We start from the raw sequence: 26,716 nt of genomic DNA on the forward strand, positions 1-26,716 counted from the left end.
GGTAGCAACAGCATAATTACTACCATTTCATGAGGAAATGAAAAACATTTATTCTATGTGAGGCATTATTTGTCATGGCACACAATACCGTAGTATCTTCAGGTGAGGTGCTCAGTAGATACCTTAAAATGTTTCCTTATTACCTTCATTGACATTACAATAGAATTAAGAGTCAGACTGGTAGAAAAAGGCACTTATTCTCCTCAGATAATTACTTTAAATATGGGCTTTCTTTGATGTAGTACTTGAGACTTAATTGTTTCCCAAATTATCTTCACTGAAATTCAGATCCCACTGAATGACAAAAATAAGTCTCTATGTCAAAGAATATGTAGCCTAAATAAACCCAATTAACAATTAAGGATCATTATACCCATCCTAGAGATGGGGAAACTGTAGTGGGGTTTGCTGTAGTAACTTGTCCACAAGAAAACGGGGTGTAAGACTCATTTCTTCAGCATCTCACCCCAAGTCACAAGATTGTACACCTTTCTCAATGCGTCCCTGCATTTCTTAATGAGACCTTCAGCCTTCACTCCATTGAAATTCGACTTTATTTTTAGTTACTGTTTTTATACAACTGTTCCCAATTGCAAATTACACATTATTCTATTGTTACACTGACCTTTTCTCCTCTAGTTCCTGGAAAACCCTAAAGGGAATGACAGATATTTTAATGCTTCTCACTTTCAAGATTACCAAAGAAGCAAATTCATACCTTGCAGATTTAAAGTGAAGAAAAGAAATGAACACAAGTAATTAATTGCATCTACTTGTAACAGCAAAATAATATTTACAGCTTATAGAAGTGCACTGAAAATAATTATGAAATAAGAATTAAAGGCAAGACAAATCAGCCCAAAAGCTATGGTGAAAAAGCCAGTTAAAGCCAGCCGATTCAATATTGCTTTTAAAACTAAAACAAGGGAAATCAAATGTACCTGAAAGTGAATGAAACTACAATTAATAATCTAAATTAATTATAGAAATAATCTCATTCTTTTCTTTCTCCCTGTAAAACGTCCCTAACTTACATTTAAGCCCTCATCTGAGTGAAGATTACTATAAAGCTGAGTTTCCCTTTAAGAAAAATACAGCAAATTAGCTGTGTCCAGTCGTTCTTTCCATTGCTTCATCTGAATAATCTACGTACATAATTTTTATCAAGTTCCTTAAAGCGTTGTGGCATAAATTTTGTTAAAGCAGAAGCCACGTTACAGAAAATGATGTGCAGATAACAGACCCTCCGGACCAAATTGAGCTTACTATCCAACTGTCAACACATACACATAGCTTTAGTAGAAGATACAAACGTTCTCCAGTCTTCTGAGGTGGGTGAAAACCATTGCAGGTATGAGTTAAAGGTGGAGGTATACTGAAGAACTGCAGTATTCCAGTGGGATAGTTATATATTTGCTTTGCTTTTAAAATAAATTTTTGCATTATGCAATAACTTGCACCAGAGCATTTTTATGAAAAGCCAAAAAATGCAGTGAAGCCCAACCAAAAAACATAGCCTTGCTTGAAGGAGAACTTGCATCTCTAGCTGTATTAGAAAAGCTATGTCTTGATAAATGCTTTCCAGCAAATTTATGAGGGAAGCAGCTGTCAGCAGAGCGTTAGAAACCAATGTCTGAAAATGCAGCATTTGCTTAACAAACCTTGGAGCCCATTGGTCCTCTGGTACCTGGCAATCCCATCACACCCAAATCTCCCTTTTCACCCTAAGGAGGTCAATAAAGAGAGTTACTGATTGTGGCTCTCTGCTGAGGTTATAGCTGAGTTCTGATTGATAGTTCAGTGTTCTGGGTTTTGTGACAAAAACATGAGACAAGTCTGACCTTCCTGTAACATTGTAGTCAGAGTTCCTTATTGCAACTGTGTTCTATCTGTGACCTCACGTATTCTCTTGTTCTCCTATTTACATTTTCTTGGGTGTGTAATTTGTGCTTCAGTTTGGTAGATGCCATTAAGTGACATGAAAGCAAATTAGCAGCAGAAGTACATTTTTTTCTACACGAAGTTGCATTGTTTCTTCCAAACATCGCTTCTACTGAGTTGCAGAAAAGAAAGGTATTTTGTTGCAAGCCTTTATGGCTTGAGGAGGCATGATTACTTTTATCATCATTCTGAGATACAATAGGCTTTACAGTGGTTTAGATATAATAAATCATGTAAAGGCTTTACAATATCCTCTCTGGCTGCTGCCAGCTAATTATACTTAAGGGCAGACTCCGCAGACACGCAGCAGCCCTACCAGCAGAACACAGTTAACTCTCTTTCCCAGCACAAGAGAGGATTTTCATGTTAGTTGCTGCCTCAGCAGTTCAGAAAAGACCTGAAGAAACAAAGTAGAAGAAATATAGATTGGACAAGAGTGTGTCTGACAAAGAGGAAGTTGATCCAACCAAAGAAATAGAAGGCAGAGATGAGAACGTGGTTTAAAACAAACCGAAACAGTTTGCAGAGTATTTACAGCAAGAATAAAGTGCAATGAATGACTATAATGAAGATGGCTGTCAGATTCTGGGAAGATCAGAGATCAGAAGAGGAAAAAGGAAAGAGAGATACAACCAAAACAAGTGAGCACAGACATCTTTGGCCCTCTATTCAACTGGAGCCTTCAGGCAGGAAGTAGAAATTTATAAGGAACAGAAGAAATGAAGTTAGGAACATATCCAGAGAACAAAATAGAGATGTATCAGAGGAGACAACAAAAGCAAGAGAATGGACATTAAACATCAAAAAATACACAATAGTCAAACTATAGGAATAAATATTACTACTGAATGTGAGAAATGCTTTTGGAAGTGCAATGAAAAAAGAGGTATAGCAAAGAGGTATTAAAAACAAATTTAGACAGTCTTCAGAAATATAACTAGAGAACTAGAGCTTATATTGAAAAAAGAAAAAAAAAAAAAAAAGGGCAAAATGAATGAGTTTTGAACTGCTCCACTCTCAGGACTGTGTGGAAACTAGGTAGTAGTATCTTCCTTCTGCTCGCACTGCTCCCACTGCAGGAAATCTCAGCACAGTGCTTTTGGGAAGATACCATTCCCTGTCTCAGTTCAAAGTGAATTTCGGATCCTTTTTAGTACACTGACTGGAAAACACACAGCTGCTTGCCTACATTCCCACATGCTGTGTAGAATATGATGATCCTCATCTAACACAACGATAAGGAGCTTGAGGGTCTGCTTCCCAGGTATGGCTTAAATTCAGAAGTAGTTTACTATTATTCTTGCAGCAGCAAAATGTATGGCATCATGTCCTCTGAGATGGGGTAGCAGCTATGATGGAATGAATGAATAGTCAAAGATTCCCTTGAAAATGCAGTTTCAAAATAAGCATAATATGCCATCATTTTGCCTGATACGTGCTGGATAGATAAAAACAGGTTATCTATTTCAAGTGTCCCAGTAGAAACTTTGTGTTTAGTGGCTCCACTGTAGATCTGTATATCTGTGTTAGGTAAAACTCAGAGAAGGACTGTTCTGCAGCTTGGTTTATAACAAATGGAGTAATCACTCTGCAGTAGTAAAGTATGTCCTGCCATTTCTACTGCTATTAGCTAAGAAAACTCACTGCTTGTATGTCTGCTTGTATGGGAGTGAGGTCAAAGAACACACTATTAATCCACATGGTTTGTAATCCTTTTCCCCTGAAAGTAGCCTGATATTTTCCCTTTATATTGTCAAAGTATATTCAAGCAAAGAGATCATCAAGAACAGTCATAAGAGACAATGGCCAGTTTTGAAACGTTGATTCATGTGGTTGTGAAACAACAGTGGTTACCAGTGAGTCCTCATTAGACTTGATTTTCAATTTACCTGTGACATGTTTTAAGAAGTGCTACATGGGGTTAGGCTGATAGTGCAGTGTAAGGTCTTTGCAGAGCAGTGTAAGAAATCAGGCAAGCACTGAGTGTCCTCACACTGCTTCACCTCCCCAGTCTGCAGCAGACAGTGGTGTAGAGGCTTCCTGAGCTGCCCTTGTGTTCAGATCATGATGTTTAGTAGATTATCCGGTATTAATTTTAGTCTTACCTTCAGTCCCACAGGTCCAGGCCATCCTATTGGTCCTGGCATCCCAGGGACACCCGGGGGACCTGGTCTACCCTTGAACGGAAAACACTGATTACAACAATTCCTGTAACATCATTCCTACACACAGGTCTCCACTGCAGAAAGGAGATATGGAAGGATATAGTATTTTCAGGAAAATATCTGCAAATGCTTCTTTACCTTTACTATTAAAAAATACTGCTTTATATTCATAATACTGTTTGCATTACCACTGGAGGAAATGTGGACTCACAGAAGTATCAATTTATACCGACTCAAATAAGTAGATCAGCTACAGAGAAATCTACATTTAATCAAAATAACCACTGGGGGAAAAAAAAAAAAAAGCCAATATCATTAACTGTGACCTTACTCTTATTTAAATCATACAATATAGAACAAAAAGATCTGCATCACAAAGACCTCCACACAAATGCATTTTATAGTAAGAACAGAACCAAACCTTTAACTAAGATATTCCTCTTCTTATTCTTCCAATATTTTCATTCTGAGCACTCATACTCACATACAATTGCTCTTTATCACCTACTACATGATTCGCAATAATTACATACAAGAAGTTATTTATCTCTTTTAACTACTCCTGTAATTCACTCTTTGGCTAGCTCCTAAAATGCTGCAGATTCCACTGTCTATATTATTTAAAAATACAATCCTGGAAATCTGGTCACAGCTTTGAAGCTAACAGTGACCTCCCTTGAGCCAGGCAACTTTTAGCAGGAATTATGCTGTTTTTATACTGTATTGGTAACTTCTCCTTTGGGACCTACCAGTATTTGTCAGAAGTGGAAGTACACCAGGGTTTGAGGTTTGCACTCATTTGTAACTTGATGAGTGACTCTCTCTGAGACATTAATTTTGATGATTTTTATATAGATAATACTTTTGCTTACTGAGGGATGTTTGAAATGTAGATAAATGTAAAAATCTCTTTGTTTATGTCTCATATTTATTAGAACCACTGATCAGTAGCTGCCTTTGCTTATTATTAGAACAGTATCTCTTTTCCTGGTTAGTGACTACCCCCTGCATATCTCTGATTTCATCCTGCATTTCTGTCTTCTTTTAAAATTAATTACATTAAATGGAAGCACTTTTAGTAACTGAGATAACATATTCTGTTTCATCACACGTAGGGGCACATATTTTTGACAATGTATCACGGCTCACATGTCAACAAGCACAGGATTGTAGTCAGCATGTTGCATTGGTGCCAAAGCTCTGGAAGTGTAATCATTAATGGCCATTCCTCCATAGGGGCTGTTGGGTCCATCCCGGCTCTGCTTTCAAGCAGTAAAAAGTTTGATTTGGCTTTGTTGGTTTTGTTTATTTTTATCTTTTATGGTAGGCCCTATATACTCCTTCCCTTTTTCAGAGAAGTAGTTCAGGTAATTTTCTACTCTTTTAATTGTCCAGCTGGAGGTAGATGCTCTTATTAATGGAATTAACTTAATTACACCAGCTGTGGCAGCTCTCCAGCCCTGCACCCAGAGCTCCCTGCCACCTCTTGGCTGTTGGAGCAACAGAGGCAGGGTGAACTTCAATAATAGCCAATATATATTCAGTGTTTGCCTGTGTATGTCAAGTGTTGGGCTGGTGTCTGAGGCAGCACCTTCGTCCATACCTTTCTTCCTGGCCTGCCAATCTCCCCCTGCCAGAGAAAGGAATGTGTTAGATATACCACATAGACCACAGAGGCTCTTTAAGTCAATGCATTTATAAAGAGCATTGGGAATATACCTTTGCATTCAGAACTCTTTTTCCAGAAGTAAAATGAGAAGAATTACTTTAATGAAGCCCTTGGACTTTTCCTGCACTCTCAGCCCTTAATCTATGGCCACTTCCTTATCAAGAAAAGCATGCAATTGTGCCCAGCTTCAGGTAGGCATCATCATGGTACAAATGCTTTGCAAGTCTGAAGCCATACACTAATATCTAAACTGCTTTTAACATGAGTTGGCCCACACAACCAGTGTTGTGTGGGAGAGCTCTGTCCCTCACGTCCTCCCTGAGGAGGAGGTGTTTTAAACACAGGCATTAGTAAGAGCATTGACTTGGCACACAAGCTGCTCTTTCACCCACAGTGTAGAGACAAGTAGTTGCCATGAGAAGCCATAAAAAAAATATTTTGAGATTGAAAATCAACATTGGAAGATAAAGCCTTAAATTATAGTTTCAAATCCATCCATAGATTTACATTCAAATAAAGCAAATCCTCACATGTATTTATGTCCCATTATAGACTAAACAGACATGAAAAAAAGTACATGCAACACCCTCTCTCCAATCTTTTTCCTTGACTTCTCAAAACCACACCAAACTTCGTAACAACAGGCACTTACTTTCTCCCCTTTTGGTCCCATTATACCAGGAATTCCTTGTGGACCCTAGGGAGAGAAACAAATGCTGTTATTGGGCTGTATCTGTGAGAAGGCGCCGGGTGGTTGCCTTCCTCCAACCCACAGCCCAGTGGGTGTCAATGAGGAACAATGTAAACCCACAAGGTCAGGGTGTTGAATGTACTATTTGAACACTGTCTCTAAATGCCAGCTCTGTGTCATTTCTGAAGGCAACTGGAGGGTTGCACTGACATGGGAAGTGCAGAGGCATCTCCTAGATAAAGAAAATAGGAAGAAAAAGGACCTAAGGTATAAGAAAGATCATAGAATCATAGAATATCCTTAGTTAGAGGAAACCCACAAGGAAAACTGAGTCCAACTCCTAGCTCTACACCGGACCATCCAAAAATCAGATTCCATGTGTGAAAGTTTTGATCCGGTATTTCTTGAAATCTGTCAGTGTGAGACTATTATCACTGCCCTGGTGCTCAGCCACCCTCTAGTGCAGAACCTTTTTCTGATATCCAACTCTCCTGCTTAAACAAATCCTAAATTTCTAGTTTAACAGGAAACTTAGCTTTAATTTTTTTAGTCTCTGCAGTCTCTTGCTGCTTGGTGCCCAGCCCATACGTAAGCTGTTCAGAAGAAATACTTGTCTTCTGGGAATGATTTAAAAACCATGAATCTGCACTTCCCATGTATCATGAAGCTGCCTTTCAAAGATAAACAACAGCAACTTTTTGAACATCTTTTCTTACTTCCCTGAAATTATAACTGAATGAAGAGATGCGGCTTTGGGAAGCTGGACATAAATAATGGGCAAGGATGACATAATTTGAAACTCATGGTTAGAAAAGACAAAAAACGTCTTAGAAGTAAAGACTGACCAAGCCTCACACATCTGTTTAAGCCATGAAACATCAACATCATGCCTCTCATGTGAGGCGTATTCCCCTTTCAGAAGATTTCTTAATCCATGGAGACCTTCAATCCCAGCTCAAAAAATAAAATAAAATAAAATAAAAATAAAAATCAGAAAAACAGCATTGTTTCTAGAGTGCTTCAGTCAAGAGATCCCCTTTTGTTTCCGAATGACTAAGGGAAATCCCATAAGCCATCCTGAAAGGAACATTATGTTTACCATACAAATTGCTCACTTTAGGTTTGGAGCCTCGCTGTCTTATACCATGCAAAACATGATGCAAATTGTACATGAGCAGGAGCAAACTGTATCCTCAAATGTAAATTACTCCAATTATTTTAGTTGGCAGAGTTATTTTAGGCTTGCTATAGTGTAAATCATAATGTAGCTAATTATAGTCTGAATCAAATTTAATCTACTTTTTTTCATTTTATGCTAGGTTAAACATGGGAGGAATTACATGCAGAGTCACATCATTATAAATTTATTTATAAATTAATTCTCTTTATTACGACAAATTCACACATTTATAGCAGAAAGCAATTCAGAATTAATTCTTAGATTATTTTTAGTAAAAGTAACATTTATTTTCCCATGACCATTGACATAAGTTTGTTGTTCAGAGGATTACTGGTTCCAACATTATCCTTCTAGAAAGAAACATTCATACTTAAAAATTCCAAAGCTACTTAAAAATTCCATCCTACTGTCTGTGTTGTGATACAATCTGTTGGCCTACTCTATTTAAAAACATTCTTGGAGGAATCACAGATAATTCATTTGTGAGGTTAATTATCATTTGAATCTTGCAGAACAACAGAATGGATATTATGGTTCTCCCCATTCAAATCAGAGATGGTATAAAGAGCTTTTTTTTCAAAAAGACAATCTGGTGAAGACTGAAAAACCAACAGCTTCTTCCACATGTGTTGCAGCTCTAGAAGGTGGCCAGCCATACCACAGGGCTGCTCCATAACTCAGAAGACTTTTCTCAACACTGGGCAATACAAACATTTGTTTTACCATCACTTCTCCATGTCTCCTAATTTACATGCTAAATGTTTTATGTTTTATTCTATATTGGATGGTACAGACTGGAATGAGAAAGCAGGTGGGTGGCATTCTCCTCAATTTGGAGTCTTTTACAGGAAACTCTCCCTTACACATGGAACATTTTCTCAGTAGATTTCAGACCTCCTGCCCTACAGTGTACAAAGTGTAGAAAACGAAGAAGAGATCAAATGGGCTGCCCAGCAAGCTGGGGCAGAGACACACTGGAAGCCCCTACATCTCCTGAGCCCCATCCAAAAGCCCTTCTTTGTCCCTAGCCTGCACTGTAGGTATTTTCCTTTACAGGGAGGTACTCCACAAACCTTTAAGTTCATTGCACCTCAGTTCTGCAGGCTTTCTTCTCATGTAACAAGAGTCTAAAGCAAACAAATAAACCACCAACAAAGAGCCTCAAAAAGAGGTGATGGCACCTCTGGGGATCTTCAGGGTTACTACCCACTGTAAAACTCCATGAAAATGAAAGCTGAATTTGAAACTTGGAATATTCGGGGCAGGGATGAGAACACAAGGTAAAAAACCTACACGATTTATGCATAGTCATGTCAAAATGAAATTAAGCCAGAGCTTGATATGCTTATTAAGCTATAAAAGGCATTTACAGAAAACGTTTAACAGCATTATAAGGACTTTGGAGCGAGTGAGAGAGTACTGTGGTTTGGTCACAAATGCATCACTCACCTGGGGGCCAGGAGGCCCTGCAGGGCAATGTGACTCGGGCAGAGAGGCCTGTGTTGTCTGGAGCTCTTGACACAATTCCTTCATGTCCAGATCAAGCAGCCTCTACGTAAGATAAAATGTACAAGTGAGCACTTACAGAGAACATGGAAAAATACACAGCCACTACAACCTGAAGAGCACTTATTCACTGCCTTATGGAGAAGCCTGTGATTTGTCACGAGGTTATCTTCATGGATGCTTCAACATTATCACTTCAGCATGGTGTTCTGTCCCATGTTTCCTCCTCCTTTTCCAGGCGCGCACCGCAGCTGGGCTATCGCATCTTCCCTGAGCCAGCGTGGGACCCGGGGCTATTCTTAGCCTTGACCCTGCTCCCTCCATCATGCTTCACAAGTGGCAACTCCTCTCCAAAAATAGCAGCTTTGCTCTAATAATACAGCTGCACTCAGAAGGGATATGGGCAGTGTGAACTTCACTCCAGTAGATATCAACCAGGCATTTTTCACTGCTGACCAGAGGCAATTCCCTTAAAGACCAATGGATCTCTAATCATTTGACTTTAAAACTGGGCTTGCATGAGCAAACTGGAATGCTTTTGTCCTATCAGAAAAGATATCTATCTCCCCTAGAAATAAAAACAAGCACTGAGGCAGAAACACTGGGTTAATAAAGTTGCTCTACATCGTCCAAGTGAAAAGCCATTTTCCGGAAAAATTCCAACCATAAACTTCAAAGCACAGAGTCCTCACTGAGAATTTACACAGCTCCCACTTTCCTAGTAACTACTTAATTTAATTATTATTATTATTTTTTTATGGGGAGATGGTGCCAGGAGTAATTTTATATTCAGATTACTTTCTGGAATATTTGGTTGTGGTCCTAAACTCATCCTCACTGAGGGGCCTGAAGCAATACACCACATTTCCTAAGGGGATCTTTTCTCTGAGTCTTCTTCCCCAGGAAACCATGGCACAGGCAGGAGAGGGTTAGGCAAGGGATGAGAAAGGGAGAGGCAATTAGGTTTTGGGTTGGGGGAATAATACACTGAGCTCAATCTCATTATCTTTGAAGGCAACAGGGGATTTTATGCTGTATTTTTCCTTGGATTAGTTCTCATCAGAAATTTTTCTGATCACTATTTATATAGTGCTTGCGATAATTGCTATATTTGGATATGGTAAATGAAGAGTAGAATTAAGAAATAGGGTTTACTAGTAGGTGAAAAAAATCATTATGTTGGGATGGAAAACATATTGGAGGTATGGTGGCATGTGGTCAAACTGCTGTATCATATGCTCACTGTATACCATGTGCTGTTTATGTTAACATGTATGGATGGATACATACCATATAAAGCAGGAATATCCATATGTGTGTGAGTGAAAAATCCATACCAGCTACTCAAACACACCCTTCATTTTTGCAAAATGGTGGGAATAGATTCCACAGAAGGATTTCAGGACCTTTATATAACAAAGGCAAAAGTGATGCAAAATAGGACTTCTGTAGCCAGATCTATAGCTCTCACAGCCAGAAGTGTTTGCTGAGTGACACCATGAGGAAGTGCTCAGAAAGGATGTGCCAGTCTTTGTCAAACATCAGAATTCATGTAAGAAGAGGAGGAAGGCCCCTCGGCCACACTTACAGAGCTCCAGTCGTGCCTGAAGCGCGGTGGTGGAAACATGGGCGGCGGCGGCGGGATGAGGAAGCAGCATGCTCTGTGGGTAGGCTGCTTCTTCTGTTCCAAACAAGGGAGATCTGTTCAACACAAACACTCATCCGTTGTCTTGAACACCACAAATATTTCTCACAGAATAAGGTGAGCTTCCATTCCACACCACTCTTCTACATTCTGTGTCCAATGAAGCATCTAAGCAAAAATTTCAGATTCCATGCAGTCCCTCAAATATACAGTGTCCCTCATATTCTGAAGGCTGAGTCCCAAACTCTTAACATGGCTATGAAATAGGCCGATTTTCACAGAATCACCAAGGTTTGAAAAGGCCTCCAAGACCACCCAGTCCAACCATCCAGCTATCACCAGTATTTCCCACTAAACCATGTTCCTCAGTACAACATTTTTTTAAACACCTCTAGGGATGGTGCCTCCACCACCTTCCTGGGCAGCCCATTCCAGCACCAAACCACTCCTTTGAAGAGGTTCTTCCTAACATCCAAACTGAATCTCCCCTGGCGCAACTTGAGGCCATTCCCTCTAGTCCTCTCACTAGTTACACAGGAGAAGAGGCCGATCCCCACCTCCCCCCAAACTCCCTTCAGGCAGTTGTAGAGAGTGATGAGGTCTCCCCTCATCTCCCCTGAGCTTCCTCTTCTCCAGACCAAACAATCCAATTCCCTCAGCCACTCCTCGTAAGAGCTGCACTCCAGACCCCTGACAGCTTCATTGCCTTTCTCTTGAACACACTCCAGGGCCTTTGGAGTATCACTATAAGAACATCTTTCTTGTAGTGAGGGGCCCAAAACTGAACACAGTACTCAAGGTGCAGCCTCACTGAAAAATACCAGATAGCCAATGTTAGGAAATGGGTTGAAATATCTATTTCTCTCTCTCTCACTCTCTCTCTTGTTGTTGTAAAAGTCTATTAGAAACAGCATCTTCTTGTTCCCATCAAATGCAGTAAATATGTATTTGTGTCTGTTGGCTTTTCCTCTGAACACTGGCAGCCAGAACGGGTGTCTGTGAAACGAGGGGTGGCAGGGAGCCAGATACCGTAGAAAGAAAAGCCTATGGTGAAGTATCTGTTATTAATTGAAAATCCCCAAATTAAGTTTATAGGAAGATAAACTTGGCAAAATTCTACATTTGTGTGCGAATCGGTTGCAGGCCTGTTTTTGTCACATCTTAGGGTAAGACAGATTTCTCTAAGGGACAGAGATAAGTCTAGGTTTTCAAATGTCTCAGAAAATGTATTACATCATGTTTCACTACCCACATTCATGGGGACAACATTTCCCCAGTCCTGATGCACAGAAAACAGCTATCCAGATGAGCGTGGTTGTTAGGACCTCAGAGTGGCTGCCCAAGCAGCAGCTCAGGTGCTCCCTCAGCTCACTGGGTGTCAGTAACAGACCCACTGGCGATGGCAGGGGCCACTTCAGGCATGTAGCCACTTGTACCTAGATGCCAGTTGCAGTTGGTTCCACTGATGCCGGGTTAAATCAGACCTTGCCTGTAGAGACAATCTATGGAGAGGGTACAAGGGAATGAATGTCATAAACTTCATTTCAGTTACTTTTCTTAACAAGAATATTTATCTACAAAGTTCCATTTCTTTCCTTTCTCAAGAAAAAAATCACCAGAGATTGCTACTGGCACCAGTCTTCAGAAGTGATTTCTGTTATGCAGGCTTTTTCTCTAACAAAACTATTTGAGATGATTCTTTTGAGAGGTGAGACAAATGGTTCACAATAAAGATTCCTCCTGAACTTTTCCTCCCAAGTTTGAACTCAACAAAAAACTTCAGTTCACACACACAATAAAATACAGAAATAAACAATACAGTCTGACCCTGACTTCAGTTACTGTTACACAGCTGTAACAAAGGTCTTGAATTTTAAGCCTACATATTTCTGTGGTTATCTTAATTTTTGGGACTTGTTGCATTGGGACTAAAATGCATATTGTTAAAAAAACAACACGAAGCTTGTAATCTAAAAAAACGTACAACTTGATTATGATATTATCTTAGGCTACATACCAATATCATGCTGTTTCTTAGTAATACATTATTCCATGGTCTAGATCAATTTCAATAAGTTTATTATCATTCAACATGAATAAGAATACCAGAGCTGGTCTGACATGGCTTAATTGCTAAAAGATCACTAACAGTCACTGCAGAAGAAGGTCTGCATTGCTGCAGTTGTAATACCACTTAAAAAATAAAAATAATATAAAAAAAAGAAATTAGGAAATTAAATATTTTGTACTTTAAATATTTTGCAAGGATAAGATTAACTATAAATGTACATCTACAGTTTTAACCATAAACTTACTATGTCCTCATGAGTAAAGTCAAGTTCTGGGTTATAAAATATTGGGATATTCCTTTTCTTAGAATCTAAGCTTGAAATTCTTTGGAACATTTTTTTATTATGAAAACCACTAGAGCTAACAAAGTTGGCAGCAAAATAGCCATCGATTTCCTTGTTAGGCTAGCTGGCTGTAAGCAAATGCAATTTATATTGTTAGGCTCCAGGTCAGCTTTGTTTGCTAAATACAGCTTCATAACACTCTAGTCCCCATCTGTGGAAAAAATCTCAGCCCAAGAATAGGGCTGTCAGTTTTCTGTGAAATGCAAAGGCCCTGCCTACACAGGGAGTTTGTTTACACATCTTGTATGGAAACTGCCCTTCCAACATCTTTGATACCAAAGAAAGTATTCGATAAGAGAAGGAAGACAAAATGAAAAACTCCTTATTGAACTCATCTAAACGGCAGATGGTTTCAGAGAGCATAACAATTAAAATAATCAGCTTTAAAATAGAAGTCTTAAGCATTTTCAAACTAAAATTATTTTTACTGTTCAAAAAGTATTCAATAAAGTGACTACCTCAATTTATAGGTATAGGAGTAGTGGCTGCTTCAAGAAATAAGGTACTTTAGATAGGCTGCTGCACTGTTTCACTGCATTCCTGCAGACTGCTTGTTTTTGGTGCTAGCTGGAAGTCAAAAGCTGTGATGTGAGATAGCCCAAAGCAGAGCCAGAGAAGAGATGGGCACTGCCTGGGCCATCCAGAGCAAGGCCCTTGCCCTCCTAGAGCTGATCCTAGAGCTAACCTAACATTGCAAACCCCTGTGGCTACTACAGAGGTAACAGAGAGAAGTGCTGCACCAGGTTCAGCATAGATTTACAGGATTCCATTGCAATAAATGGTATGTAAACTGGGAAAGTGACCTCTGCGCTGCAAACACGAAGGTGTAGGCAAGCTGGATCAAGGACAGTGGCAGGATAAAAGGGCATGGCATGAAAAAAATATTTAACATGTGTTTCCCTCCCTATTTACAGCCACATTCATCTCACAAACCCTGACCAGAAGCCGAGCTGCTTTCCAAAGCCGTGTCCCCAGTAGCTGCACAATGCCCTGCCCGTTCACTGGCTGGCATGGCCAGCCCACCGGAGACCTCTGGCCACTGACACCCAGCCCCAAGTGCTTCCTCACTTGGATGATGGTCAGAATTAATAATAGCTGAGCTGGTCAGATGAGTTAGTTAACGAATGTGGGCTTGTCCGGTTGAAACTGAGAGCTCATCTGTTTTGCTGCTGTTCATTCAGGCTCCTCTCAACTGCCTTGCAAGGATGGCAGCTCGCCACAGGCAGTGGCCATCAGGTGTTACTCTGTGTATCTATCGCAAGGTGACCACTTCTTCCCTTTGAAATCAGAAAACATTAAGAGCTGCCAAAGTGCTCGTTCCCAGGGCAGAGAGCAGCAAGAGGAGGCGCGGGTGAAGGTGGGCAGGTAGAGCTGGGATGCTCCAGACATGAGCTCATGTCTGGAGCTGGGTCAGACAGCTGGGCTCAGGAACAGGTTACATCTCTCTGTCCTCATGAACATAAGCCTTATGGCCTAAATATACCCTTTCCTATGTATCAGGTGATGTAAATATAGCAATGAAATGCAGCAAGTCTACAGCTTATGCACTGATATCTGTGCTGCAGGAGCTACAGGATGGAGCTATCTCCCCACCCCCTTCGATGAAACAATACATACTCCAGCAACTGATAGAAATATGAAAATACTGTGTCAGAAATCCTTATCTCCAAGGTGTCTACCAGTTGTGGCAGAAGTTACATGCATTTACCGGCTGCCACACAGACTGAAGCTGTCATAATAAATAATTAAATAGAGATGTTTAAAATGAGCTGGTGCTCAAAAACTCTTGCAGATAGCGTGGACTCTGGCATGCTGCCTAGTCAGTACTCACTCAGACAGTTTGGGTTTGTTTCTATTGGCTTCCACTTGCTGAGGTCCAGGGCTCTAGACACAGCTCACAGATGCTGGCAGCTCTATATGCTTTTTTCCATGCATGAGAAGTTGATGCACAGAGAAGTCAAGCAACACCCCCGCAATCATGGATGACTTGATAACAGAACCAGAATGAGAGTTTCAGTCCTGTCAAATGCAATACTTCATCCCAATAATTTTATGAATCAATTATAAAACTCAATTTCTTGCCACACTAGAATGATGTTACAAATACATTCAGTATTAAAGAGCTTAGTACCATCTCTAGAAAAGCCTGAAGCCCTAAGTCTTCATGCAAGATGGCTGCTGTGTCAGACTTCTGCCTGCTATTCACTGTCACATATTCCTCTCCCACTTTATCTGTGAGATCAGTAGCACCAGAGCAGACACGAGTGCCATCCCTCTCCATTTGAAAGACTGCAGGGCTAGCATGGATCAGAAGTGTGCTTGACTTTGATGTTGGCTCACTGTGTGTTCAGACAGTGCCAGACAATCCATTGGGGGACATGGATGTTGCTGTACACTCTGAAAGATACCAGAGAAATGCTTTCAAATTCCTGTTAGAAACTTTGATACCATGGACTACATTAATTCCTTGTGACTGCCTCACAGCAACAGAATCACAGCCCAGATGACTTTATTCCCTGGCCTTTCACAAAGAAATAGCTCTGGTTGACATGGTGTTGCAAAAAATCATGGCTTTGTAGGTTGGAGAGACTAAAGAGTCCACTGACACTTTTCCATAGGCAGAAGAAAACTGAAACTGCAGCCCTGCCTTCTTTAAGTGAAGCATCTCCATATATTTGCATGCAAGCCTGGATACATATATATGGCAAAAACAAGCAACAGCTGCTTTTCTCTTTCCACCCACTCTGACAGTCCTCTTTTGCACTCTTCCTATACCCATCTTATCCCTACATCCATCTTCTATTCCAAATCCTCTCTTCCCATATAGTTGCCTGCATACAAAAAGCATTCCCCTGATACCCTTTTCATTAAGGAGATGATTCCTTGGAGAAGAGAAGAAGCACATTTAGGATACTTTCTGTGAATTCCTATTGGCTTTTCTCCCTCTCCTATTTCTGATCCTTCTCAAAGAATTCCCCTTGAGGACTGAAATGGCTTTTCCCATTTTCTTCTACCTACTATGCTACAGCATAAAATAGGTTAGCAAAGCCTCCATTGCTAAAAAATGCAATGATCTATAAAACATTCAACACACTTTCCATTTTAGCCAGTACACTGTAAATTTTCTTTCTTTGTGCACATCTCACCCCTATGGTTTCCACGCTGCCCTGTGTGCCCAGCACTGCCAGCCAAAACAGCACCATGCCAATTCCTGTGCTCACATCTGCCCCAGGTGGCAGAACTTGTTCACCCCAAACAAATCTGAGGTGCCCTCTCCAGGGGAACTTCTGTAGCCTGAAGCCAGACACCTGCTTTGCTTGTAACACAAGGCATGTCCCACAGAAATAAAATTGAACTGGCCTCCAGCTTGTCCCATCTGCCAGTACTTCGGGAGTCCCGGTTTGGTATTTCAGGATGCTTATCAGCTTACCACTAGAAGCCAGCTGTGCTGACCTTTTATATTAAACCAGGGTGAAATAGGAACGCCTGGTCCTTTGACATGATCACCTGCATTTCTTGCAGTAAATGAAGGTTCATGATACTCATCCTAAGCAGCAAATAGCTGAGCCCTTTCTATTTGCATTTTAGCCAATTTTGTTATTATTATTATTTTTTTTTACAATTTGTGTTTTTTCAGTCAGTAATTCAGATTCAAATAGGCTGTGCCCAGCAGAGCCCAGAGCTCCCTTCTTTTGGGAAAGCAGAGACAAAGGCAGAGAAGGTGTTAGGAACACTGCCAGTAACATTCAGTCCCGTTCCATTTGTTTAAATTAATCAACCATACTTTTTTCATAAGGTTTTGTGTTGATATTGATCTCAGGAAAAAAAAAAAATCAATCAAGTGATAAATTTGTATGATACATAAAAGGAAGTTTGGGTCAGAAGAAGCAGAGATATTGCTCTTCTCCAGCTCCTGGAGGTATATCAAATACTTTCTGTCTCCATGCAAAGCCCAAGAAACCTGCAGCACGGATGAGCAGAAAAGGGGAAACGGAAGGAGAGGATCAGAGAATCATAGAATTGTTTGAGTTGGAAGGAACTTGCAAAGGTCACCTACTCCAACTCTCTGTATCTGTGCAGTGCCCCATCTAGCCTGACCTTGAACATCTCCAGGAATGGGGCTTCTACCAACTCTGTGGGCAACCTATTCCAGTACCTCACCATCCTCACTGTAAGAAACTTCTTCCTTCTACTCAATCTAAATCTCCACTCCTTTAGTTTGAAGCTATAACCCCTTGCCTTGTCACAACAGATCCTTCTTAAAGATCCTGTCCTCTACCTTCTTACAGCCTCCCTTTAGATACTGAGGGGCTTCTCTCACATCTCCCTGGAGCTTTGTCTTCACCACAGCTATGTGCTTAAGTGTGTTATAATGTTGTACTATTAATCCCTACAGCACTTTCCTTGAAATGATGCTTCAGCACCAGGAGAATCACTGTTTGGTGCTGACATTGCATTCAAAATACTTCTAGGAGCAACGATGCGCTGTTGCTTGAGTCTGATGGGACTATAACATGGAGTTGGCAGCAAAATGATGCAGGTTGTTATTCTTTCTCTAGTTATTCTACATATGTGCTTCTCCTACCAGTTGTTTCTATCAGCCTTACAGTTAACAGCTTGTGACATGTGATCACTTATATTTGTGACCTAATGATATAGAAAGATGTGTGAGAACAGAAACGCCAGTAGTTTCAGCCCAGAGGTTTTCAGATACATTTGGAAAACACTAATCTGTAATCTTCCAATAGTAGGAAATACAAAACATTGCTGAAGAACATCTTTGCTGTCGATTGTGGTTTGTTTTAGAGTTTGCAAGTATAGTGCTGAAATCTATTCTTTAAATGCAAAATTACATCCTGGAGCCAGATTCAAATAATTAAATCAGCTGACAGTCACAGAGTATTTGAAAAATCATTAAAACATCTGAGAATTTAAATGGAATTAATTCACCTTCTGTACACACTGTGAAATTTCTACTAGAAAATAGAGAACTAACTAGAGAATTTAGCAGGCTGTGAGGAGTGGAGCCCAGCAGTAGCTCATATCAAGGCCTGCCCATATCATAAACTACTGCTGCCTGAAATATATTTGGCCAGAAAACAAGCCTGCCAGCCTCAAGCACACTCTCTACTTTGGCACTATACCACCCTGAGAGTTACACCTTTACATGTGGCACTACTGCTCTAAATTACTCCTCCTTATCTGCAATTATTGTTATTCTATCTTGACTGGTGCAGATTTAAGGACTCAATGAGTTTTTGTATTCCCTGCTACACAGCTGAGTTGCTGATGAAATATAAAGGTACACTTTTTCCCCAAAGAACTGGTGCTGACAACCCCAGGCTATTCATTTCCTTTCTACTCCCTATTTTCTCGTCCACTACATTGCCACAAGATACACGAACTTTTCCCCTTGGAAGGACCTACTCCCTAGGCTGGTTTTTGCCTTTTTTTTTGTTTGTTTGTTTTTTAAAATGATAACAATTTGTATGTCTGGGCACTGAAGTATATTTCACAGGAGAAAAATCACTGCATAGGAAAGGCCAGGCCACGCGAGCATTAGAGAGACGAACTTTGTGTTTGTCTGGCTGGAGTCTACTAGCTTCAAGGAAAGATAAAGCCCTTCAAAACAATTTTTGAGGTCTAACAACTCACATGTTATTACAAGGCCATTTCTCATCAGAGAAAATAAGTTTTGATGGTTTCTGTACCTCAGCATTAATATGAACCTTATGGAGAAATCCTACCCAACAAAATAGAGATGATAACAAATGAAAATGCTTTTTAGCATTGCAGAGAACTCAGCAAAAAAACATACCAGTTCCTTGAGGTTTGACAGATGGATTTAGTTGTTTTTTAAGGGATGCCTTTTTTCAAGCACTAGGCTTTCCTAGATGCTATCTTAAAAGCTATCTGAAATGACTGCGGAAATCTAATGGCTATGTTATTAAATGCTATAGGGCTTTTCCCCAGATGATGACTGCACTACCCTTTGGCCCACAGAATCTTATTATTCAAATATTTCTAAGTGAATGATCTGTTCAAACCACTGGGGGTAAAATACAGTGTGTTAGATCCGTATTTGCTTAAACAAACAAACAACCAAACAGGTGAAATCACTCAGATCACTACTGCAGTTCAATCCAGAAATCTGTTGTCCTGCACAAGCTGTCCTGCTGATCATTGTTCTCTGTCAGAATCATAGAATCATCAAGGTTGGAACAGACCACTAAGATCATCCAGTCCAACCACCAACCCATCCCCACCATGCCCACTAACCATGTCCCTCAGTGCCACAAATGCCTTGAGTATAAACAACTTGGCTGTGGTAACACAGAAACATGAGAGAGACGGAGAGAGAAAGATCACGCACCTTTAACTCTATGTCTAAAGTTGATTTTATGTACAGTTTTGGAGTGTGCACCCTTTTGGAGGCTGTCTTAATGTCAGAAACACTGGGAGGATCTGAAGGCAAAACTGATGCCTCCCTACAAGTCTCACCTGAACCATCCCAAATTTGACGCGAAAGAAATCTAGGATTCTAGTTAGAGGCCTCTTTCAGCTATAAATACTCTGCCACAACATGATGAGAGTTCCTCCAAGCAGAGATGGGGCTGGAGTTCTCATTCCCCTTCTCCTTCCTTTGCACAGAACGTGGGTAGAAGGGAGTCTTGCTGACCACACTGTAAAACCTGCTAAGTGGGATTTGCAGTGCCCTGGCTCAGCTGACAACTAATTTGCTTTGCCTTTGCCTAGCAGGGATTTTCCATGCAGTGGACACTTGTTTGCTATGTGAGCCATCCGAATATTTGTTAGTGTCATAGCCAGAGCCAGATGATGTTTATTCTGCTAACATCCAGTTGAGCTCCAGCAGCACTCATTGAGGTCAGGGCTTTATTTATAGAAGCAGATATACATTGAGATTCATTTTTTTTCCCTTGCTGTAATCCACCTACGATCACCCAGAATAGAAAGAAACAGGCAGACGTGCAAGTAATATATTAATTGGGCCAGGTCCTCTGGCAGCACGCATTAGTGCAGCACCAAACCAGTGGGAGAAAAAGCATTTTAATGTGGCTGGGGCTTCTCTCTGTTATTTCTCACTGGGAAGGGAAGGGCATAAAACCAGAAATAATAAAACAAAAGCCACCAAGCAAGAAATACGTCCCAGATCTGCAAGGGAATTTGTCACTCCTATGCTCTCGGTTGCTGGGAAGTGCAAGAAGCAGCGTGCAGGTCCGAAGGAGGCAAAGCAAAGAGACTAAAAGGAATTTACCTGCTGAGAGTGAGAAGGCATTGTCAGCGTAGGGGCTCTGAGAGAAAGCCCAGCAGGAGAGAAGCTGCAGGTACAGTCCCCAGGTGGCCATGCTGAGGGTGGACATGCTGCCAGCCGCGGGCACGGCGAGCTGCGGGCTCTGCTCTGCCTCCTGCTCGCTTCCTCTTCCTCGCCGGCCGCGCGTCTGTGCGGCTGTGTGGCTGCGTGTGTGCACGGCTCTCGCCCGCTCCCTCTCTCGCCGTGCCTTCAGGAAGAAGGAATGCCAACCATTTCCCATTCACTCTTCTCCTTACACTAGGCACGGTTATATTTAACTCCCGCGCTGGATCAGTTGCCCCCATTGTGGATGTTAGCTGCTAAAACGGTGGCGGGGGGGATTCTGTTTGGGTCACAGAAGCAAAAAGGCACTTTGGATGATAATAATAACAAGCTGGAAAGAGAGAGATTATCAGCTGGACTATAAACGGCATCTGTTGGTGCCGTCGACCAGACACCGACGTCAGGAGGGCTAAAATCCCTGAATGATCATCTTCTACAGGTCGCTAATTGCCTTAATGAGCGAGACGAGCAGTGATCTGATGTGTTTATGGAAGGCAGTGCTTTGCAGTCACACACAGAGCTGAGTGATACCACTGAGGGTCTGCAGCCACAGAGCAGATCAGTATTTGGTGCTATAAGTGAAGATGCCAGCATCCCTACTAGTGAGGCATTGTACGACTGCAAGGAGTGCACTGACAGCATGCAACAGGTGAGAGAAGCTATACAAGTATCAGTACAGATTGGCTGAAATGCAGTCAGCTCTGCAGCAATGGCAGCACCACTGGGAGAAAACAAAACTCACATTTTTGGAAAAGCAACCCATGCCTTTGTCACCTGCATGGCAGTCTGAGGTCTCTCTGGTGTCCAGCCAGCAAGGCTTTGCAAATAAGCTTCCATAATGAGAATAAGAGGTTAGAAGATGAATGAACAATGGAAAAAAGTCCTCGAAATGCAAAAGATTCACCTCTGAAAATGTTTGACCAGCTCAACACTCATTCGAAGCAGTGACTGAGTAATTTCAAATCCCTCTGAAATCTTCCTGCAGTCTTGTAGAAACTGAAAACTTGGTAGAAGTTTGCAGTACAAAATACATTGCTTGAAAAGGAAATTAATGAATCCAATAGTGCCATGAAGAATCAAGATCAGACAGTAGGAGACATATTTTTCCCTTCTTCCACCACTCCGTTATCAGCTTGTGTACTTCGGTCTTTGAACTAGAATGGAAATGCATGATCAGGTAAAAAAAAATAATGCAGTGACATCTTGCGTAAAGAATAGTGCAAGGATTTCCATCACAAACTACATTCACCCTTGTGACACAAAATAAGGAAGGGACAAGGAAAATATTTCTTCCTCACAAGGACAAGTGCTTCCTGAAATGGCCAGAAGCAATACAGAAAACCAGGGCTGCTGCTGAACTCCAAAAGAAGTCAACTTTGAAGTCATTTTTCAATAGAAACGTTTGTTCCATCTGTTCTTCAGTGAGGAAACCTGATTGAAAATAGATGTTTTGTCAGCTTTCTTCTCGTTTTTTGACTTAACATCTCCACCACTCCAAAGCCTGAGCCTGCTTTACTCAAACCAACTCAGTCAATGCCAGATATCCTTCTGTAGGCGCACACCTGAGGCAAACACACCATCTTCCAAAAGAAAGCCTGAAAGCAGACGTTCAGATTTAGATTTGAAGAGATCTCTTTGTTTGATGTAGCTGTAGTTCACCATAGTTTTTAGGGGAACTACCATGAGGTCATCAGAAAGAAGAGCCCTTGTTGCAATCAGCAGGTGCAGGTGTTTGTTTTGCTTTTAAGGCATCACCCTTACCAGCTGAAATTGCTGGCAAAGCTGCTGAGAGTTTCAGCTGGAGAAGAATGAAGTCGATTAGAAATAAAGCAGACAGTAGCTGTATGCTTTTTGATATGACTTTGTGATAATTGGCACTCCACAGTAGATGGCAAGGACACACACACACACAGGGCTGCTTCCTGGCCTCTGGGGCATTGGCTCACGTGACAGAGATGATCCCAAGGAGAAGTGCTACCACATAGCAACATGTCTTACGCTGTGTGAGAAGCTTGACAGATGTATGTTTTTCAGCCCCTGAGCTATCTATGCTCTGTGAACCTGCTGCTCAGCCAAGCAGTTCATGCCTTTATTATTCCCATGGGCTCATAAAGTCAATGGAAAGCTTCTGCTCCCTTCAGAGGGAGCTGCATGACATAGTGAAGGCCACTGCTCTGAGAACAGAAGTCCTTGTCTCTATCATGCATATGGTAATTAATTATGTTTCTATCTTCCTTCTATATTCACTGCAACTGCTATCAGCATTGAAGGGAAGATCCACATTAACGTGATTAACATGATTTAACATTGAGGATCCTATAAATTTTTTTGAATAAGAAGAATCTTTTTCTTCTTTATGAAATTATTCAATTTCTAGGAAAAAGAGGAGTGTGTACTACATGATTTGTACTTGTGTCTCACCAGAACTGTTGCTTTAATGCCAGTAGTGCTCATCAAATAGAACGCCATGTTTTCAGTAGGACTTCTATTTTAGATACTGTTAGCTTAAGAAAGAAACACAGGACAGTACAGACACCATGTGGTTTCCAAGTCTTATGAGATACCACCATGGCCTAAAGTAAGAACAATGTTTGGAAGACTTGGCTTAAAAATCTTTCAACTGCAAGAATCCCAGAAACCAAAATCATCTCCAGTCTGATATTCAAAAAAATGGAATGCCATAGTGTTATTACAGAGAATCAACTGCAGTTTTAAAAATCCTATTTTGAGTAGATGCCATAACAGCTAATAAAATATCAAAAGCCAACTAGCATTTACATATATATTCACATTTAAAGCCTGACCACTTTATCTGTTGTTGCTTGATCTTTTCAGCACAGAGATGAGCCCTTAGAAACAGATGAAAGATCCTGCTGATCTACCATGTAAATAGAATTTACAAACCTCTCTCTTCTATGCAAGAATTAATGAATGCTTGTTAAAAAGAAGGCTGTTTCTCAGACCTGTTCACTTTCTATTGGCAGATTCTTTATCAACGAAGAAAATGCAGGAGTTCAGACAAAATATCATTAAACTCAGGGTTCTGAATGAGCACAGTTCTATTAAAAGGGAAAAAGATAATCAAGGCTTTCCAGTTCAAAAGACTCAACACTCTTCTGCTGAGTGGGGCAAAGGTAAAACAGCAACCCAGTGTTAATCCAATAATTCAATGACATGATGTCTGCAAAGTAGTACAGAAGAATTCTGCTCATTCAATTAGTGTGGGAGATGGAAAAGATTCTTTATAATTACGTTTTCCTTGCAAAACTTGTTAGTTATTTGGCAACAATAGTTTTTCACAATAAAAATACCTGCTCAAGTTCACACACCTGCATCGTTTATGCCTAATGTTTGGATTTATTACTTGGACAGTGTAGCTAACGTTCATCATGTCCTTGCTGATGAATTTAGATTTAATACAGAAGCCTGTACAGAAACAGATCCACAAAATGCAATGGAGAAAACTCACCAAGCTCTGACTTCCCAGCTCCCCTGTGCCACCCACCCAGCCAGGACCCAGGGCCCCGTGCAGCACCCAGTCTTGAGGCGAACCACTGCATGAGTGCATCCTAAGGGCAGCACATTGATGCTTAGCAACTTCCTACAGCACTAAAGAGTTATGATTAAACATTAAGGGATAATGCCAAGTGTTTTCCATCAAAGCTATGAGAAGAACACCACTGTGCCCTTGTAATCCTGGAAGGCACAACAAAGGACAATTTTCAAACAATAATTCAGCTGCTGACTTTTATAATATGACTCCTCTTCCCCTTTCCTGTTTGTTTCATCTGCCTCTTTGACCTTGTTTTTCAAACTGAAAGTCATTCAGCATTTGCTGTGAAATTGTATACAATTTTGTCTGAGGCAGAAATGTGTGCATACTTAATGGGGCAGACATGTAGAAAGACACAGCTACAATGCAAGCATGTGCTGTAAAAAAAATACAGAATCAGAAATCCCATGAAGTTGCTGAATGTGTCGATCAAACCTATGGAAAGCCTGATGGCTCCTTAAGATGTTTTGGTACAAGGTGGTTATTTGGTGCCTATGTCGCACATTCAGTGTGTTCTCATGGTCTACCTACTGCTCAGGACATGTACAATACCCAGTGCTCCTTAGACGTGATGCATTCATCACACAAGAATCCAGAGGAGATGGAAAGTTTTCAGGGTAATTTTTTTCATCTTTCTTCATTCAAGTCTTCATGGTTTCTCTCTTCTATTCAGAAAGTAGAAGTCTCTGCCTGTGCTAGCCCTACTGCTGGAGGCAGAGAACAGAAGTGTCTGGCAGTAATTGGCTTTCGTGATTCCTACTTCAAGTAATTTATCATCCAGCCTGCCAAGAAGCCCGGTGACTTGAAAAACATGATGCACCACTCTCTTTTTCCTCTGTGAAGAATTCTTGCTTGAAAAAAAAAAAAAAAGCCAATAAAAACAAAACAAATCACCAGAATTACTCCTTAGCACTCTCTCTGTCTCAGTACTTTCCATTCTGGAGTGCAACACAGATGATGGCAATGCAGCACCCTGCACCTGATTTCCACACTGCACTGCAGAATATTACATCATTGAGATGTAGGCAAACATGCAGCTGAACACTGGGACATGTGCACCTTGGAAAATGCACCTTAACACTGGCTCCACAGCCTTCTGCAGGGGATCCCTACTGGAGATTCAGGAAAAGATTTGGTCATCAGTGTAGTAACCTCAAGAATCCAAGTGAAGTCAGTGAAGCTGCTCCTGAAATCAAGGATGTGCCTGGGTGTCTTTACCAAATAAAAGCCTGAAACAAACAAACAAACAACAACAAAAACCAACTTCATAGTATTTTAAAGAAAAAGTATCTGAAGTCTTGTTTTCCAGTGGTTGGTTTTCTTCTCCTCTCGACACTAAATACTAAGGGATCCCATGCATTGCAGAACCCCAAACCAGCAGCAGACAGTGCTTCCCGCTTTAGCCAAAGGCCTGAGAAGATAATCACAGAATCATAGAATCACCATGGTTGGAAAAGACTTCCAAGATCCTCTAGTCCAACTGTCCACCTACTACCAATAGTTCCCCACTAAACCACGTCCCTTAGTACAATATCTAAATGTTGCTTGAACACCTCCAGGGACAATGTCTCCACCACCTCCCTGGACCTATATTATAAAACTGAAATGGGGTATGCAGATCTCAGTAGAACAGCAGGAAGAAGCAGCAGGATGTGGCCAACCAGCTATGCTTTTTGTTTATTTTTAAACAAATGGATGACCATAAACTCTAACCAAGATGCTACGCATAGCAGGCAGAATTCCCATGTAGTATGAAGGAGACTTCTCTGGCACAGTATTGGATGGGGATAGCCAACATCCACAACTTAAATCTGCTGTATCTATAAGGTGATCACTGATTTCTAAGGCTGCTGGGTCAAGCAGCAGGTAGAAAAGCTTTGCGTTTCTATGATGCTTCACATTTTGAAGCCCAAGCAGCATACAAAGTGGTTGGGCGCTGCACATTGCCCAGTCATTCCGGTACACCAGGGTTGTCCAATTCCAAATGCAGGATGCTGCTGAGCCTAATCAAACCAGACAAATGCATTTTCCCAGCTCCCTCTGCAGAATTAGAGAGCTATTATTAAAGCTGTGCCGACATTTCCATTTTAAAGTCCTACACTTGAAGATTCCATAATTTGTATCAAAGACATCCATGCCAAGAGGCAGTTTGGCATACAGGGATAAAAACTTTGAATAAAGTCAGCACTTGAATAAATTCAGTAAAAAGGTCTCACTACTTCAACTACACAGAGTGAGGCCCAGCATTAGCTACCTATCTATGGTAGTTTAACGTCTGTGTTAGGGCTGAAATGGTAATTTTTACCAGCGTAATTTCTACTTATTTTCTGAGCACCTGAATGATAACCCAGTGTTGCAGAGGGAGCAGTTTATGGCCTTGCTAATGAGGCTTTCATACCTAAACCACAGCCATGCCTGCTTGCTGCAAGGAAGATGTATTGCTTTGACTGAAACCCAAGGTGTGCCTTGATATATCGGCATCTCCCAGGGCCAAGGTCTACAAAACACCAGATGTGCACATTACCTTAATGACAAGTGCCAAGGAGACAGACAGATGACAAATTCTTCAAGTACTTA

At 41.0% G+C, this 26,716-nt stretch overlaps 1 protein-coding gene across 2 annotated transcripts in view; it reads right to left on the reverse strand.

Moving 5' to 3' along the window:
- The window catches only part of COLQ (collagen like tail subunit of asymmetric acetylcholinesterase), a 37,611-nt gene extending 14,831 nt beyond the window's left edge, over window positions 1-22,780 (reverse strand). Inside the window, exons 1-8 of one of the 2 annotated variants that reach the window (XM_010712832.3) lie at window positions 20,488-22,778; window positions 10,741-10,853; window positions 9,096-9,197; window positions 6,428-6,472; window positions 5,710-5,736; window positions 4,047-4,118; window positions 1,662-1,724; window positions 626-652 (exon numbers count right to left, since the gene is read on the reverse strand). In XM_010712832.3, coding sequence (XP_010711134.1) covers window positions 626-652; window positions 1,662-1,724; window positions 4,047-4,118; window positions 5,710-5,736; window positions 6,428-6,472; window positions 9,096-9,197; window positions 10,741-10,853; window positions 20,488-20,764 — 726 coding nt within the window. In that variant the 5' untranslated portion in view covers window positions 20,765-22,778. Of the gene's footprint in view, window positions 1-625; window positions 653-1,661; window positions 1,725-4,046; window positions 4,119-5,709; window positions 5,737-6,427; window positions 6,473-9,095; window positions 9,198-10,740; window positions 10,854-20,487 lie in introns of both variants that reach the window. The other variant, XM_031553936.1, reaches the window with a different exon arrangement.
- Window positions 22,781-26,716: the final 3,936 nt, after the last annotated feature.

The sequence above is a fragment of the Meleagris gallopavo genome, chromosome 6, assembly GCF_000146605.3.
Source record: "Meleagris gallopavo isolate NT-WF06-2002-E0010 breed Aviagen turkey brand Nicholas breeding stock chromosome 6, Turkey_5.1, whole genome shotgun sequence".
Classification (NCBI taxonomy): Eukaryota; Metazoa; Chordata; class Aves; order Galliformes; family Phasianidae; genus Meleagris; species Meleagris gallopavo.